This window comes from Schistocerca nitens, chromosome 9, assembly GCF_023898315.1.
Source record: "Schistocerca nitens isolate TAMUIC-IGC-003100 chromosome 9, iqSchNite1.1, whole genome shotgun sequence".
NCBI lineage: Eukaryota > Metazoa > Arthropoda > Insecta > Orthoptera > Acrididae > Schistocerca > Schistocerca nitens.
The window spans coordinates 19,157,110-19,175,431 of NC_064622.1; the positions used below are offsets into that span (position 1 = coordinate 19,157,110).

An 18,322-nucleotide genomic window follows, 5' to 3' on the forward strand; every position below is an offset into this window, starting at 1 on the left:
TAGTCGAGTCCACGCCACATCCTGTTGCGGCACTTCGGTACACTCGTGGGGCCCTAAACGATATCGGGCACGTGTACCAGTTTCTTTGAGTCTTCAGTGAAGTATAAACATGATAGTTACAACTCCTCTGTGCTGTTACCTTAAGAGACTTCGTATTTGATGAAGCATTTGATTACTTTAGCAGAATTCGAAAGTGAGGCAGACAGAGGTACGAGGGCAGTTCAATAAGTAATGCAACACATTTTTTTTCTCGGCCAATTTTGGTTGAAAAAACCGGAAATTTCTTGTGGAATATTTTCAAACATTCCCGCTTCGTCTCGTATAGTTTCATTGACTTCCGACAGGTGGCAGCGCTGTACGGAGCTGTTAAAATGGCGTCTGTAACGGATGTGCGTTGCAAACAACGGGCAGTGATCGAGTTTCTTTTGGCGGAAAACCAGGGCATCTCAGATATTCATAGGCGCTTGCAGAATGTCTACGGTGATCTGGCAGTGGACAAAAGCACGGTGAGTCGTTGGGCAAAGCGTGTGTCATCATCGCCGCAAGGTCAAGCAAGACTGTCTGATCTCCCGCGTGCGGGCCGACCGTGCACAGCTGTGACTCCTGCAATGGCGGAGCGTGCGAACACACTCGTTCGAGATGATCGACGGATCACCATCAAACAACTCAGTGCTCAACTTGACATCTCTATTGGTAGTGCTGTCACAATTGTTCATCAGTTGGGATATTCAAAGGTTTGTTCACGCTGGGTCCCTCGTTGTCTAACCGAACACCATAAAGAGCAAAGGAGAACCATCTGTGCGGAATTGCTTGCTCGTCATGTGGCTGAGGGTGACAATTTCTTGTCAAAGATTGTTACAGGCGATGAAACATGGGTTCATCACTTCGAACCTGAAACAAAACGGCAATCAATGGAGTGGCGCCACACCCACTCCCCTACCAAGAAAAAGTTTAAAGCCATACCCTCAGCTGGTAAAGTCATGGTTACAGTCTTCTGGGACGCTGAAGGGGTTATTCTGTTCGATGTCCTTCCCCATGGTCAAACGATCAACTCTGAAGTGTATTGTGCTACTCTTCAGAAATTGAAGAAACGACTTCAGCGTGTTTGTAGGCACAAAAATCTGAACGAACTTCTCCTTCTTCATGACAACGCAAAACCTCACACAAGTCTTCGCACCCAAGAGGAGCTCACAAAACTTCAGTGGACTGTTCTTCCTCATGCACCCTACAGCCCCGATCTCGCACCGTCGGATTTCCATATGTTTGGCCCAATGAAGGACGCAATCCGTGGGACGCACTACGCGGATGATGAAGAAGTTATTGATGCAGTACGACGTTGGCTCCGACATCGACCAGTGGAATGGTACCGTGCAGGCATACAGGCCCTCATTTCAAGGTGGCGTAAGGCCGTAGCATTGAATGGAGATTACGTTGAAAAATAGTGTTGTGTAGCTAAAAGATTGGGGAATAACCTGGTGTATTTCAATGCTGAATAAAACAACCCCTGTTTCAGAAAAAAAATGTGTTGCATTACTTATTGAACTGCCCTCGTAGTAGGTGATGCGGCAGCAGCTCCAGGTGGTTGGCCGTCGGCGAGTTGTTTAGTGGAGCAGGGTGCCTGTGTTCTCACACGTCGGTGCGTACGAGACCTCGATACGTTTAGCACTACGATCTATTTGTGCCAGAAATTTAATTACTTGATTTTCATAATGTTTGCGTGTGATACCCAGACGTTGAATATATATATTTACTGTGAACAAGGATCATCGTAGGATAGTGGTGAGTGTATTAAGTGATCTTTTTGACTCCTGTAAATTGTTAAACAATTAATTTGATAGGGTAGTGCAAATGGGCTTTTTCCCTCTATTTCTGATATCGAAATTGTTTCAGCTCTCCCTTTGTCCCTATCGTTAGCCAACAGGAACACAGTCTTCTGAGGAGAGTTGGAAACCTCCGTCTGCATGTTTGAAGAAGTCGGTTCATACATACAAAAAGGAAATAGCATCCTGAGAGAGACAGAGCCAGGAAGTGACAGAATGCCGACACTTGATGCTTTCTTTGGGGCCGTGAGATCAAAAAAGGCCCATTTTCAGTCCGTGGTCAGTAGTATTTACTATCGTGATATGTAGTTAGGACATAAGTTTTCGACCTCCGTGGTGGCGCCCGGACGACGGACACGTGTGCCGAGGAACCCTAACAGTGGCTTCTATACTGCACTTTGTTCCATTCTCTGGTGCTTACAGTTATTACATCGTGGGAAGCAGCGGTGGGAGGTTCAGATGTGAGCTCTTCCCAAGTGGGGGAGCCTGTCCCCCATAAACTGACTGAATAAAGAGAATATGCAGCGATATATTATTGAAACTGAAACTGATTTCAATTTGGTGTCATGAGATCCTCCCTCTCCAGCACAGGTTGAGTCCCTTTCCCACCACTTACCAGATGGGGGAGGAAGGGGAGGGGCAGTGGGTATGAGAGAGAGGGATGTGGGATTTCCTATGGGGGGGAAGGGCTAATTAATAAATCGACTTAATTAATTAGTCAATTAATTTGATATCAAAAGTGTGCCGGTATCAGAGAGGTGGATGGGAGAGGGGTTGAGATTTCCCACAGGGTGGGGGGGAGGCGGTGATGGAGAGGGGGGGAATGGAGGGTTTTCAGAAAGGCAGATTCTCACAAGGATGGACTACCCCTAGGGGGTCATAAAATTAATCCACAGAATAATAGGTTAAGGGGGCCATAAGTCAATCAAGTATGCCACTGAATGTATGCAACCCACACTAACGAAATGTGTCAGTTCCCCCACTACTATAGTCAGTTGTTGATTTCCACAATTCAATGTCTCGGTAAGTCTTTCCATTTCAAACCTACACACACAAACACAAATTCTCCCACACTGTGTATTACTAAGTGTTTTCATGTGTACGATTTGTACGATTTACACAGCAGTCTTCACATCTCAGTTAATATTACAAATGCACATAAAATGGACAAAAGAATTTAAAGTCTTTCTATATTTGTGTAATAATAAGAAAACATATTTGTCCATTACAGAATATGAAATAAATTGCAATTATGTTTTGATATTATTACCAAACACAGGTAAGCTGTGCCAACGAAGACATAAATACCTAGTGAAACTTCCCGGCTGATTAAAACTGTGTGCCGGACGAAGACTCGAACTCGGGACCTTTGCCTTTCGTGGGCAAGTGCCCTACCGATTGAGCTACCCGAGCACGAGTCACGCCCCGCCCTCACAGCTTTAATTCCGCCATTACCTCGTCTCCTACCTTCCAAACTTCACAGAAGCTCTCCTGCAAACCTTGCAGAACTAGCACTCCTGGGAGAAAGGATATTGTGGAGACATGGCTTAGCCACAGCCTGGGGGATATTTCTAGAATGAAACTTTCACTCTACAGTGGATGAATACCTAGTGTAAGAAAGTGAAAGAAATGACAGAAAAAAGAAAAAAATGACCTGTCACTACTGGCTGTATCTTCAGAAGAGGATGCCCAGTGGTGAGGAGAGCCTCCACCCTGGCTCTACAGTGAAACAGGTTAGCCCACCTCCCACGTCCAGCCCCTCACTGCTACTGTGGGGCGTGCGACACTGCTGAGCCACGTTCGGCCACGACGATTCCTGGCACTGCTTCGCTTCTCTGCCGATTAAAAATAAGTAATTAATTACAAATATCAATATAATAGAGGGAAACATTCCATGTGTTAAAAATATATATCTAAAAACAAAGATGATGTGACTTACCGAATAAAAGCGCTGGCAGGTCGATAGACACACAAACAAACACAAACACACACACAAAATTCAAGCTTTCGCAACAAACTGTTGCCTCATCAGGAAAGAGGGGAAGGAGAGGGAAAGACGAAAGGATGTGGGTTTTAAGGGAGAGGGTAAGGAGTCATTCCAATCCCGGGAGCAGAAAGACTTACCTTAGGGGGAAAAAAGGACAGGTATACACTCGCACACACACACATTTCCATCCACACATATACAGACACAAGCAGACATATTTAAAGTTTTCAAACTCCTTACCCTCTCCCTTAAAACCCACATCCTTTCGTCTTTCCCTCTCCTTCCCCTCTTTCCTGATGAGGCAACAGTTTGTTGCAAAAGCTTGAATTTTGTGTGTGTGTTTGTGTTTGTTTGTGTGTCTATCGACCTGCCAGCGCTTTCATTCGGTAAGTCACATCATCTTTGTTTTTAGATATATAATTAATTACAATCTTATAAATAGTCAGCGTGTAGTCCTATAAATACATTTTTAATTGTGTATGCAATCTTTTGTTCGGCTGACGTGTTCCACATAATAAAGTTTATTGTAAGCCTGATCTATGCAGCATGGAACTAACTTAAAAATTTCTCATTCGGATTTTTGACCTGGAATGACATTATTAAGTTAGAATCATGAGCACTCATGTTACCAACTACTGGTGTAGCCTTGTTCTGTGGCAACTGACAGTAACATTTTAAATGAAAGAGTAGTCAGGTGAGATAACTATTGATTGTTTTTCTTTCCACAGGCATTTGTGCATGTCTCAACAGCATACAGTAACTGTGACCATAAAGCACCACAAGAAATTGTGTATCCTGCCCGTGGCAACTACATGAAACTAATAGAACTTGCAGAGAATATGGATCCTGAAAATCTTGAGAAACTGACTCCAAGGTATGTTATATTATTATACACTATAAATAAAATCTCTCTCTACAGGTGCATCATAATTGTTTTAGCAGTTACAAGATATCTGTTGTCCCTATGCCCATTAATCTCTACAACATTACAAAACACACATGCAGATTTCTGTCAAAACAATGGTAACACTTATGTACCATGACATAACATCTGCTAATGTCAATCATTCATTTGCCACAAACATAATTTTTTTTATTATAGTGCAGGTATCAGTGGTAGCTCTTGGCTAAAGTTAGTGGGAGTACTGCTATATAAAATAGCATCATTTGAAATCTTGTAAAAGGGAACTTACATGTAAAAAAGGAAAATTCATTCAGAAACTTGTTAAATTTCTACAAGAATAAAATCATATTCTTGTTTTCTTTAATTCAAATTGTTACTTTTCAAGCTTAATCTATTTATTTGAAAACGAAATTCGTTCTTCTTGTTTTTATTTATGCGAAAAGATCAATATTTTTCTGCTTGAGCTCTGGATGATAACTGAGAAAAATTTTCTCCATTAAAAGGACTCCAAGTGCATTCAGTCTTTTCAAATTCATAGTGCTTTTAAAAAAGTTTTTGTATTTTTCAGTGTTAAAAAGCAGCATTCTGCCTCTGATTTAGTTATCCAAACTGTCAACAGGGTTTTTTATGAGTTTTGTAATTTCACTAAGAACATCATATACATTATTTTACAAGATAAATATGAGCAGCTCTGTTAATTTGCAATATTCATAAATATCAGACCTACAGTACAATGTTTTTAGTCAAGTTTCTAGGTTTTCATTGTCAATCATGGCATAAGCTTCAGAGACCAGTATCATATCTTCTGTAGGGTGTTCATTCATAAAACTAGTGAAGCATTTCTCACTGAAAAATTAAGCAGGTACTATGCATTTAATGGAAGTATATCTGTCCATTATACAGTCAATTGCTTACTCAGCTTCTTTTAAAAGTGTCTTCAAAAGATTCTCGCAGTGCTTTTAGTTCCTTAATTGTAAAATAGCAGTTTCAAATTTTGTTACATATTCATTAACTTCAGTTTCTTGAGGTTACATTTGGTCGTAAGTTATTTCAACATAAGGCATAATCCGATGAAAAAGCTGTAACAAAATCTTAAAATTATCATCATACAGGTATTTTAAAATTCCTGTGACAATGGTTCCATCAACATTTGTTGTTGATTGAATTCAGTAATGCCATTTTTTAAATATTGTAAATTTTTGTGGTCTGTATGTTCAAGTTCTACGTTGTAGAGGAAACACATGGAATTATGATGTCCATATACTTATTGAGAATGGACATGCATTGCAGTGCTCTTGAGAAGACTGTTAGAACAGCCTGAATGTTAGAGAACAATTTTGTTCCATTTTGTGCAATACTCACTTCCTTTTTATTTATTTATTTATTTGGTCCTGTTGATTACATATTATACAACCAATGTACAAGTAATATAGGACAAGTCAATTCATGCAATACAGTAGTACATGAACATTTATACATCACATTGCACAGACATTTGTTTGTTTACCAAGAACAATGACTAGCATGCAGTATTAAAGCCTGCATTATGCCAAAAACAGTTTAAGTAACTGTTTAAAATAGCAGAATAAGTGATAGTGCATATTTTTATGCTACTGACATATATAAGCAGGTAAATTTGCTTCATGGTCATGGTCTGGATTGAATACAAATTTTAACTGCATTCCTTAAGAAGAGGTTTAAGTGAATGTGGGTTACATGGGAGTTCACATTTTCTCATAATGACATAGTTAAATTTACATTTTATCACCACAATTTCAGTTAAACTAAAAGTAACAGCATCACACTTTATCTTTAAGGGAGTGCTTTTATTAGGCAGTTTCCCCCACTCTTGTACCTTATAACTCTAAGTATTCATTAATTTTATAGAAAGTTTGTTCAGTGAGGAATAATTTTAGTTTCCTTTTGAAAACCTGTACATTATTTATTTCCTTTTTTATATTGATAGGGAGCTTATTGAAGACCTTTATACCTGACTCAGTAACTCCCCTATGTACTTTAGTGAGAGCCTTGGTGAAAATTTTTCACCTGTCTTGTGTCATGGTTGTGAATATCACAATTTTGCTGAAACAATTCCCTGTTCTTGGCTACAAATAAGTGAGTATTTATACTGACCTATGATGGTAAGTATTCTGAGAGATTGGAAGAGACCTCTGCAAGATGCCCCATTAGGGACCCCACATATTAGTCTCGCTGCTCATTTTTGTATTCTGAAGACTTTTTCAACGCCTGCAGGATTTCCCCAGAAAATTACGCCATAGGAGAGAACAGAATGGAAATATGTAAAATATGACAACAACATTATTTCTCTGTCCACTAACTGATGGAGAGCTCTTAGTGCAAAGCATGATGAGCCAAGTTTCTTCACCAGCTGATCAATTTGTTCTTTCCATCTTAGGTGACTGTCTATCTGGATACCTAGGAATTTTGTATGTGTGGTTTCATTAATTTTGTGATTCTTAACATGTATTTCAGGAACTTTATTTTTTTATTTTTTGTCATAAACTGTATCATATTGGTTTTTGAAAGATTTAAGGATAGCCTATTCACAGTGAGCCATTTGTGTACTTGAGTAGAGACTGACATGGCTGAATCCTGCATTGTGGAGTTGGGTCCTTTAAAGAGGATACTTGTATTCTTGGCAAACATTACTATTTTTGCTCTGTTATTGATTGTGATTGGTAGATCATTAATGTATATCATGAAAATTAGTGGCTCAAGAATTGAGCCCTGCAGGACTCCATACTTTATATTTCCCCAGTCTGATTTTAATGCTGTACCTGTTCCCCTTAAGACAACCCTTTGCTTCCTGTTCTGTAAGTATGATTCCATTCAAGTCAAAGATTTGTCTTTAATGCCATAATGTGGAAGCTTTTTTAAGAGTTTGTTGTGATCTACACAATCAAATGCCTTGGCAAGGTCACAAAATATCCCCATTAGACACCTTTTGTAATTTATTTCACCTAAAATTCATCTGTTAGGTTAAATATAGAACTGTCTGTGGAGGAGCCCTTACGAAAACCGAACTGTGAAGGAGCCAGTAAGCCATTTTGTGTAGTGTGACTATAAATCCTATCATACACTATTCTGTCAAATACCTTTGAGAACACTGGCAGCAGCCAATATTTGGATATTTCATACCTTGCTCCAATTTTATGGATTGCATTACCACTGCATGTTTTAATCTATCTGCGAACACACCAGTTTCCATAGATTGGTTGTGCAAATAACACAGTATATAACTAAAAAGAAAGAAAGTGATGAGACTTACCAAACAAAAGCGCTGGCAGGTCGATAGACACACAAACAAACACAAACATACACACAAAATTCTAGCTTTCGCAACAAACGGTTGCTTCGTCAGGAAAGAGGGAAGGAGAGGGAAAGATGAAAGGAAGTGGGTTTTAAGGGAGAGGGTAAGGAGTCATTCCAATCCCGGGAGCGGAAAGACTTACCTTAGGGGGAAAAAAGGACGGGTATACACTCGCACACACACACATATCCATCCGCATATACACAGACACAAGCAGACATTTGTAAAGGCAAAGAGTTAACAGTATATAACAGTATATAACTGATTAAGTGTGCACATGATTTTAAAATCCTACTTGATACACCATCGTATCCACATGAATCTGAGTTTTGAGTAATTTTATGGGTTTTTCAATTTCTTTAGGAGTTGTACTTCCGAAATGAAGTGCTACTTTAGATGTTGTTTGCATGTGGTTAAGTAGTTCAATAGCTTGTGTGTTAGACTGTTTATTATGGTTCACTGTTTTTTCAGCTATAGTGAGAGAAACATTGTTGAAATCTAAGGCTGCAACTTTGTGGTTATTATTGTCAGTATTTATGTTCCTATTTGTTTCACTTTTTATGATGTGCCATATGGTTTTTATTTTATTGTTTCAGTTGCTAATGTTTTGTGCATAGTGCAACTGTTTGGCCTTCTTGATTACGCTTGTTAGAATTTTACAGTATTTCTTATAGTGTAACTCTACTGCTGGGTCTGTACTAGTCCTCTATTGTACATACAGATCTCCCTTTTTGTTACATGATATTTTTATGCCAGTAGTTAGCCACTCTTTCTTTTTTTACTAGGGGTTGGTTTTATTTTAATCTGTATTTGAGGAAAAGAAGCTTCAAAATGTTTAAGGAATAAGCTCAGGAAAGAGTTGAGCTTCTCATTCATGTGTCAGCCTGGTATACTTCCTCCCATAGTTCATGGCATAAACTATTTCTGAACAAGCAAGTAGATTCAGCATTTATTGTTCTAACATGTTTAACTTGGTTACAATGGCCATGTGCTGTTTCCTGCCGGCAAGTTTTAGGGTTGTCATTTGACCGTCGTGATCAGACAGACCATTTGTTACTACCCGTGTCATCACTTCATTGTAATTTGTGGGATCTAGGAACAGATTATCAATCAGGGTCTAGCTGTGCCCATATACTCTTGTTGGGAATGAGATCATGGGGAGCAGATTGAAGGTTAACAGTAGTGATTCTAATAGTTCCTGACTGCCCATGTTTCATTACCCATGACAGTTTGTAAAAGAATCTTTTCCAGTTTCTGTCCTTATCTCCTCATAGTACATTTATTTGTAGCCGACAGTCAAGTATCTCATTCTGAATGGTCTTAAAAACACCTTTGACTTCTACACTAGATTCTAAACGATTCTTCAGATCTGAATCTAACTTAGATGCAAAATTTAATAATTCCCAAAGTGCCCCTGTTTTCACAGGAGTAAATTGTCATTTTTGTGATGCCCACGTAAGAGAGTTTTGAATTTTCAACAAAAGTAAATACAGTCTATTACTCAGAAAAAGTTCCTCTGTTATTTTTAACCTACTGAAAGTCTGACACCTCACTAAGTTTCTCCTTAATTCTCTCTGTTCCTAAAAGTGAAAGTGAAACTGCATTATTGGCAGGCCTCTTTGACTTTTCATGCTTTTCAGTTTGTTTCCATCATTTTGTTTACATTTCTAAAACCATCTTCTGTCCACATTACATCATCTACAAAGAGCAAACATGGAAAGCAAAACAGATTTTTTTTTTTATTTCACAGGAGAAAAAACAACTTTTCAATTGGAACATTCAGAATTGTTCTTGTACTTGCTTACACCTCTTTTCTTAACTGTAGCTTTCTCATATAGAGACAGCTGTGAAAAACAAAAAAACTTCAAATGTATGTGAATTCCTAAGGGATCAAACTGCTGAGGTCATCGGTCCCTGGACTTGCGCACTACTTAAACTAACTTATGCTAAGAACAACACATACACCCATGCCTGAGGGAGGACTCGAACCTCCGGCAGGAGGGGTCGCACAATCCATGACATGACACGGCGCCTGAAACAACGTGGTCACTCCGTATGGCCGGATGTGAAAACCTAAGCTGTTGAAGTTCATTTACAGCCACAGAAATCATGTCCGCATAAAAGAAAAGAACCTAAAAAAATGAATTAAACAGAATAGCTGACAACAGGCTAGTAATCTTATTCAACACTATATCACATTCAAGGCTGCAGTACCTGGTTTTTAAGCATTAAGCACATCCACATGGAGAAGGAAAAAAACTATGTTTGTGAATAAATATTATCTGTGTGTGTTAGCTCTCCAGGATGTTGAAATATTCTTGAAATGTTGTTAAAAACTTGGGATGAGATAACAGACATAGACATTTAAAATTCTTTCATTAATTGGTCTGGTATTTACACTGATTATGTTTGTGATTTTTAGGTTGCTGGGAAATCTACCCAACACATATGTATACACAAAATCACTTGCTGAAAATGTGATAAATGACTTTAGAGACTTGTTACCAGTGGCAATACTTAGACCGTCAATAGGTAAGTACTTATCTGTATAATACTAGATTGTCAAACACAACAAAGAGGAATATGCAAATAAAATATAATTTTTCTTGGAGTTATTCAGGTTCTAAAAAATAATGAGAGCTTTTAAAATGCCATTGTATCACGAAAAGCATTTTATGTATTATATAGAGCCTAAATAAGTCTTTTTGTGATCATTTATCTTCACTATGTATAAGAGGAAAATGACACTTTCTAGCAAACCTGGGAGTGCAAGTGTGACAAAGTATGTGGCACAACTTCTTTAAACTTGGAAAACATGAGAAAGGCAGTAGTGGGAGTAAAGCTGTGAGAGGGGCCACAGTCTTTTTTGAGTAGATCAGTTGGTGAGTACTTGCCCATGAAAGACAAATGTCACAGATTTGAGCCCCTGTCCCTCACATAGGTTTGATCTGTCAGGAAGTTTCAAATGAGCACACACTCCCCTGCCGAGGGGAGATCATTCTGGAACCTAGAAGAGTCTCCTTTCATTTTACATAGTTGTGTAATAAAATAAATAAACAAATAAATAAGAACGGTCATTTACTTGTGTTACTCTTGAAACTAAAAATGATTGTTTGCAGAAATAAAAATATTGCCATTATTGATCTATTCCAAAATGAGGCATTTACTTACACTCAACATACTTCATTATCATGCTTTGAAATTTACTTTAGTTCAATTAACAGATTAACTTTTGCTCTTACTTATATCTTAGTTATTTTCATGTTCAGTGGATCTTGTCTGCAATATTTTGGTATGATGTGTAACTGGATTTAATGAAAGATGTAGCAGAACACCAATTATGTGAATAAAAATTGTCAGAGCTTCTGATTGTTCAAGACCTTTTCAGGATTTAGTAACCACTACTAATTATCTTAGGGTCACAGGAAACAGTATTTACCTCAGTCAGTGTGTATTTTTATTGCCATCAAAACATTCATTACCTATGATATTCCAGTTCAGCTGTATGCATGATCTCTTAATGAAAGCTGGTTTCAGAGAAAATAATTTCCTGTGGCACATAAACAGTGTTATGACTTAATTTCTTTGTACATAGAAAACAGCATTTAGAGAACACCAACATCATTATTGTTTTGCATTCCAGTTTTGATTTTTGCAGCGTTCAGACAGTGCCCCACTAAATTTTATATATGAGAAAATCACGACTTTAAAGCATAAACGCTTGGTAGTTTCCCTCCCAAATATTTTACAGGTACTAAAACTATTGACAGTTAAAAACTATATTCAGTTACTAGTAAGTATGGTGTATCAGCTCAGGTAGTGATGACTGCAAAAGAAACAGACAAAATCTACATGTATTTGTGAAACAATCTATATAAATTCTTTGTGACAGAAAAGTGTGAGGAGGTTGATTTTCCCCATAAACAGATGAACTGTCTGTGCCTGAGTCCAACAGCAGCATAGCAGAGACAAGCAATTTTCAGATACCGTAGTTATGGATGAGGTGAAGGAAACATTCGAAAACATTGGTGATGGTAAAAAAATTATTGGTTAGTGAAAGTTTGCTAAACAGGTGGAAAACACATAATGTGGTATGGCAGCTATAATTTTTTCATGGAATTTATTCCCAAATGACACAGCAGCTTTTCTGATTCCTGAGGAATTTAAAGACTTAGAGAAAAGAGTTACACACCTGATCAACTATATAATACTAATGAGGCAAGCTTAAATTTTAAAATTGTATTCACCACAATATCACCATCTTGTATAGTTCTCCACCATAAGGAATTTCCATTTGGAAAACAAGCATCTCCCATCTCCTCCGGGCTTTCCACTGTGTCTCTCTCGATGCTGTGGCTGTCTTCTTCCCTCTTCCAAATGCCTTCCACCACTCCTTTCAGCCACTTGTCCCTTGGCCTTATCCTTGGCCTCTTGCTCTTCATCTCCATACCACATATCTTCATACAGTAGCAGCAGCGAAAGGAGGTCCCTAACAGCTGCAGTAGGCTTTGTGCAGCTGCTTCACGTGTCTACCTCAACCAGTAACATGATTTACTACAGATCTCGACAGCACCAGCACAATTCACTACTCTTTGCTTATGGTCACTGGTGTGTCTGCCAAGCCAAGAGCTCTGAAAAAATTGGCCTGGAAGTCTCCCTATCTGCTACAAAAATCATCAAAGCCTCTGGATGTTTAAAGATTTCTTTTGCAATTGGTTTCATGATTAGTTTGTCCTGCATGTTGAAAAGTAACTTACATCTGAAGGGTTACCAAGAAATTTCTTTCCTTGTTGATACGAGCATCCTCAAAACATTATGTGGGAGTGTGCAAGATTCTAAAAGTATCATTTTTATATAACTGATTTGATGAGTTTGAGAATGAATTGTATGTCAAGAACTAAATTTGTCAAAGTGTGCAAGATTCTAAAAGTATCATTTTTATATAACTGATTTGATGAGTTTGAGAATGAATTGTTTGTCAAGAACTAAATTTGTCAGGAAGTTCATGAAGTTACTAGTATCTTAAATGACTGGCATGTATTCACTCATTGTTTTATAGCTATATTACTTCAATTTCTAAATTGTAGGCATGTTTCAGAAGCACACACAGAATATGTTTTTTGTAATTATCAATATGAGTTTGAATGTCACAGTTTTAGTTCAACTATCTAAAATTAAAGTCTTATTATGATTAAATCCAGAGTACTCAGCGAGTTATTCCCAAAAAAATTTTTTTAGTATACCAATAATGGTACACAATGGAAAATCCAAGATAGAATATAACGATATTAAGAAGGACAGTTGCTATTCACCATATAGCAGAGATGCTGAGTCGCAGATAGGCATAACAGAAAGAGTGTCGGAAAATAAGCTTTCAGCCAACAAGACCACCATGGGAAATAGCCAACACACATGCGCACTCACGTAAATACAACTCATAAACATATGACCACAATCTCTGGCTGCTGAGGACAGACTGTGAGCATCAGCGCAAAATGGGAGATGCAACCAGATGGTGGGGGTAAGGAGGAGGCTGGGCCATGGAGGTGGCATGATAGTAGGGTACAGGTGGGGGTTGATAAAGTGCTTCTTGTGGGGGCATACAGGAACAAGGTGGAGAGAGGGTAGGAGGTTAGATGGAGGGCAAGTTAGTGGACAAGAAGAGCAGTAAAAGACAGTTGGTGCATTGGTGGAATGGAGGGCTGTGCAGTGCTGGAATTGGAACAGGGAAGGGACTGATGGGTAAGGACAGTGACTAATGAAAGTTGAAGCCAGGAGGGTTATGGGAATCTCCAGGGAGAGTTCCCACCTGCACAATTCAGATAAGCTGATGTTGGTGGGAAGGATCCAGATGGCACAGGTTGTGAGACAGTCATTGAATTGAAGAATGCCATGTTGTGCAGCACAGAAACTGGATGGTCCAGCTGTTTCTTGGCCACAGTTTGTCAGTGGCCATTCATGTGGACATCCAGCTTGTTAGTCATCACCCCCAGGTAGAAGGCAGCACTGTGGTTGCAGCTTAGCTTGTAGATTGTATGACTAATTTCACAGGTAGCCCTAACATTGACAGGATAGGTGAAGCTTGTGATGGGGCTCAAATATGTGGTTTTGGGAAGATGTATGGGACAGGTCTGGCATATAGGTCTATTTCAGGGATATGAGCCATGAGGCAAGGGGTTGGAAGCAGGGTTTGTGTAGGGATTGATGAGGATGTTGTGGTGATTCGGTGGATAGTGGAATAGCACTGTGGGATGGGTGGGAAGGATAATAGGTACGACATTTCTCATTTCAGGACATAGCGAGAGGTAGTTGAAATCCTGATAGAGAATGTCATTGAGTTGCTCCAGTCCTGGGTGATACAAAGTTATGAGGTGAATGCTTATCTGGGACTTCGGGAGGTGGTGGGTGATGGGAGATGAGCTCTGGGAGATCAGGTTTTGAACAAGGTTGGGAGGGTAATTATGGTCTGTGAAGTCCTCAATGAGACACTTGGTATATTTCAAGATGGACCACTCATCACTACAGATGCGATGGCCATCGGTGGCTAGGTTGTGTGGAAGGGACTTCTTAGTATGGAACGGGTGGCAGCTGTCGTAGTGGAGGTATTGCTGGTGGTTAGTAGGTTTAATATGGACGGAGGTACTGACGTAGCTGTCTTTGAGGTGGAGGTTGACATCGAGGAAGGTGGATTTTCGGGTTGCATAGGATCAAGTGAAGTGAATGGAGAGAAGGGTTTGAAGTTCTGGAGGAATGTGGATAGGGTGTCCTCACCCTCGAACCAGATCACGAAGATGTCATTGGTGAATCTGAACCAGGTGAGGGGTTTGGGATTCTGGATGTTTAGGAAGGATTCATCTAGATGGCCCACAAATAGGTTGGCGTAGGATGGTGCCATACAGGTGCCCATAGCTGTACTCTGGATTTGTTTGTAGGTGACGGTTTCAAAGAAGAAGTAAAGGGTATAGCTGGTCATGATGTCAACTAAGAAGAAAGATGCAGGTTTGGCCTCAGCAGCCAGACACTTTGTGTGTGTGTGTGTGTGTGTGTGTGTGTGTGTGTGTGTGTGTGTGTGTGTGTGTGTGTGTGTGTGTTATCTGTTTCCAATGAAGACTTTCTTGGCAGAAAGCTTACTTTCTCACAGTCTTTTTTTTGTGTCTATATGTGACTCAGCTTCTCTGCTACATGGCGAGTGGCAACTATCTTTTTTAATACCAATACTGTTAGAATGACACTGAAAATTAAAAACCTGAAATATAGAAAAAAGTCTGAATAATTGAAAAGGTGTAATTGGAAGGGGAAAAATGCATCATTAATATTTCTGTAATTGGAGAAACAGGCAAAAAGAAAAAGAACACTAATTCAATTTTGATGCTATCTGCAACATTTTCTTTGCTTACAATATTTCACACCTCACTGTGGTAATGGACATATTGTTTTATTTTAATGTGTGTTTTATTTAATGTTCAGTGACATAATTCCAGTGAATTGTCAATTTTGATTTATTTGTCTCATAAATTGCATAATCTGAATCATTTTATTCAGCTACAGGAGACATTTCAAAAAATTTGTGATAAAACTTCACAAATATGATGAGAAGGTCTTTGTAGTGGGTGTCTCCACTCCATCATTTACAATTCTACAGTGAATTCACTTTGATTGGAATGCACTGTGTACCTGTTTATCAGTCCTTGGTGTTGCAGCTCACCAGGCAGAATGTGAGGATCTGAGACTACGAGCATTTTATGTACCTGGGAGTGTAAGTCACTACCACATTGTGTGCAAGTAATGACAGCTTTTGGCCTACAAATATTGGGCTTAGAAAAGTGGATTACAGAAGATTCCATGCCAGTGTGGGAAATCTTACATTGGGCAGATATCACAGGAGCAAGAACATTGTATTGAACACCATAAATAATACATGGCTTGCCCAACCTGGTGAAACAATGATAGCATAGCACTGCCTGAACACAGGGCATCACATGTGTTATGAGAATGTCATCATTCTGTGATGTCATTATCAAGGGGGCTGTACTTATCCATGCAATAGACTATCATGTCAACAGAGATGCTAGATTTCAAGTAATCAATGCACGTGGTCTGGCACTAGCTGCAATGAAAATAAAATGCAAGGAACAAGAACCCCTGATTTTTGACACGATGCAGTGCATTGTAGACAGTTAGTTCAGCTTTCACCCACAGCAACACCATTGCCCTCTGCACACATGTGGAAGGCATCTCTTCAGCTCCCGGTAGGAGCACTGTGAACGCTATTTTTGTCCAACTATGATTGCTTTCTCATCCATGCATAATTCCTGCTGGTGGCCCCAATAAATTTTGCCACCACCACAAAACTATCACCAGGCATCAGCAGCAATTGACAGTCACGCAGCAGGGCAATGCCACAGCAAGGGGACATGGGTCTAATGGACAGAACTTGGGCTCCTCACACCACACAAATTTGAGTTGTGAATACAGAGGTGAATGAGTGCACTGTAGCTGTGATTTCAGCAACTGATGCACAAGTGTCAGCTGCCTGGCAACCGATGGGTCTCGGTCCATTGGATGCTGCAACTGGTCACCCCACTATTACATCTCTTGAGCTGAATAAGGATGATGAAATATGCACCACTGCAGTCTGGGCATATGCCACCATTGATGAATGACTTGCTCTGCTGAAAGGCTTGCTATGCTAATGGGACTGACTCCTGCCTTCTCTAGCACTCATCGGGAAACAGAAGAAATGGGACACTAGAACCAATACAAATTAGTGTGTATCCAATTGCTAGTTAGTGGAAATAAACAGTGTGGCACCTTACAACACAGAGGCAGATTCATGCAAAGCAGTGAGGCTTATTAATGAGAACAGGATACAATATTTTAAGAGTAAAGAGATAGTACGGGATGAGGAACACGTAGAAAGAGATGCTAACGTCAAAGTCAATGTCAATATTTGAAAGCTGGCTTCCTAAAAAATTATCCAGAAGTTCCATTAAAAAAATAACCAGGCTGAGGATAACTAAAGGCAGAGTAAGTTAAGATCCAACTTTACTTGCATACTAAAAAAAAAAATACTATGGTATTTTAAGGAAAGTCTTCAAAATGTCCAGAAGTATGAATGTTCTGACAGAAATAAATAATGCAGATAATAAGATTAAAACTACATGGGACATTGTCAAATGGGAGACAGGACAGCCATTCAGTATAAAAGATTCCCAAATAATTAAACTAAATGACAATGTTATGACTAATAATTTACAAGTTGCAAGATGGCACCACTTGAAAAGTGTAATGACACATCACTCTCATTAAAAAGGCAAAAAATAAATAGTTCTTCATGTAGGGAATGTGAAAAGCGAGTGATGAAAGATGTTTTGTGCATAAAGTGCAACTTCTGGTTACACGAGGAGTGCACAAAAGCAAATCTGAAATTCATCAGTGATGATTTTCTGCCAACATGCTGACATGCTGAAACATGTGATCTGAGCATGTTTGTAAGGGAAATGCAACAGCATCCACACATGCTGGGGAGAGTTCATACTATTTCTTCATGAAGAAAAAATTTACTGTGTCTCATGGAAGAAACATGCTTGAAGCCAGGCATCAGTGTAAAAGTCACCAACATCTGGTGCTACAGAAATTACTGCCTCACAGCTGGAGGTGGTACTGCAGAATACAACATCAGCTGAATGTACTGGCTCTGATGACTGCTGAGGCAACCACTATTGCCATCAGCACCTCCTGAGGGCAAAACATCATAATAGTGAGATACAAGCTGCCAAGGGGCAATTTCACAATGTCGTCGTCCATTCCGGGCATGATTTTTATCCGAGGGGATTTCAATGCAAAAAATGCTGCTTAGAATTAAAGGCTCACAAACGCTATATGCAGGACACTATTACGTGTCATCAAGCAACAACAAGCAACTACTATTGGCCCCAATGAGCCAAAAAACTACCCATCTTGAGAAGAAGTTGGCAGACATGCTTGATGTCTGCATAGTCAAAGGGGTTCCACACATTATCACAGCAAAAGCGAAGAATGCCCTTGTGTTAGAACATTTACCTGTAACTTTTACTCTCCATGCCAAAGCATCCTTCATCCCTAGGAAGGGCACTGACATGAAGAACATATCTCGGCAGACCTCACAAATTTTCCTCAACCAACAGAGAAACAAACAGTTTTGTAACGTTTTTCAAGTAGTATCTAAGATTCAGTCAAGGATGCCTCACCACTGGAGGGGCACAACAGCGACTACATAAACGTCAACTGCCGCCCCAGCT

The 18,322-nt window shown here is 39.4% G+C and overlaps 1 protein-coding gene across 1 annotated transcript in view; it reads left to right on the forward strand.

The window, feature by feature from the left end:
* Positions 1 to 4,419: 4,419 nt before the first annotated feature.
* Positions 4,420 to 18,322, forward strand: part of LOC126203509 (putative fatty acyl-CoA reductase CG5065) — a 90,118-nt gene continuing 76,215 nt past the window's right edge. The window contains exons 1-3 of the mRNA XM_049937835.1: positions 4,420 to 4,473; positions 4,536 to 4,681; positions 10,465 to 10,574. Coding sequence (XP_049793792.1) covers positions 4,420 to 4,473; positions 4,536 to 4,681; positions 10,465 to 10,574 — 310 coding nt within the window. The remainder of the gene's footprint in view (positions 4,474 to 4,535; positions 4,682 to 10,464; positions 10,575 to 18,322) is intronic.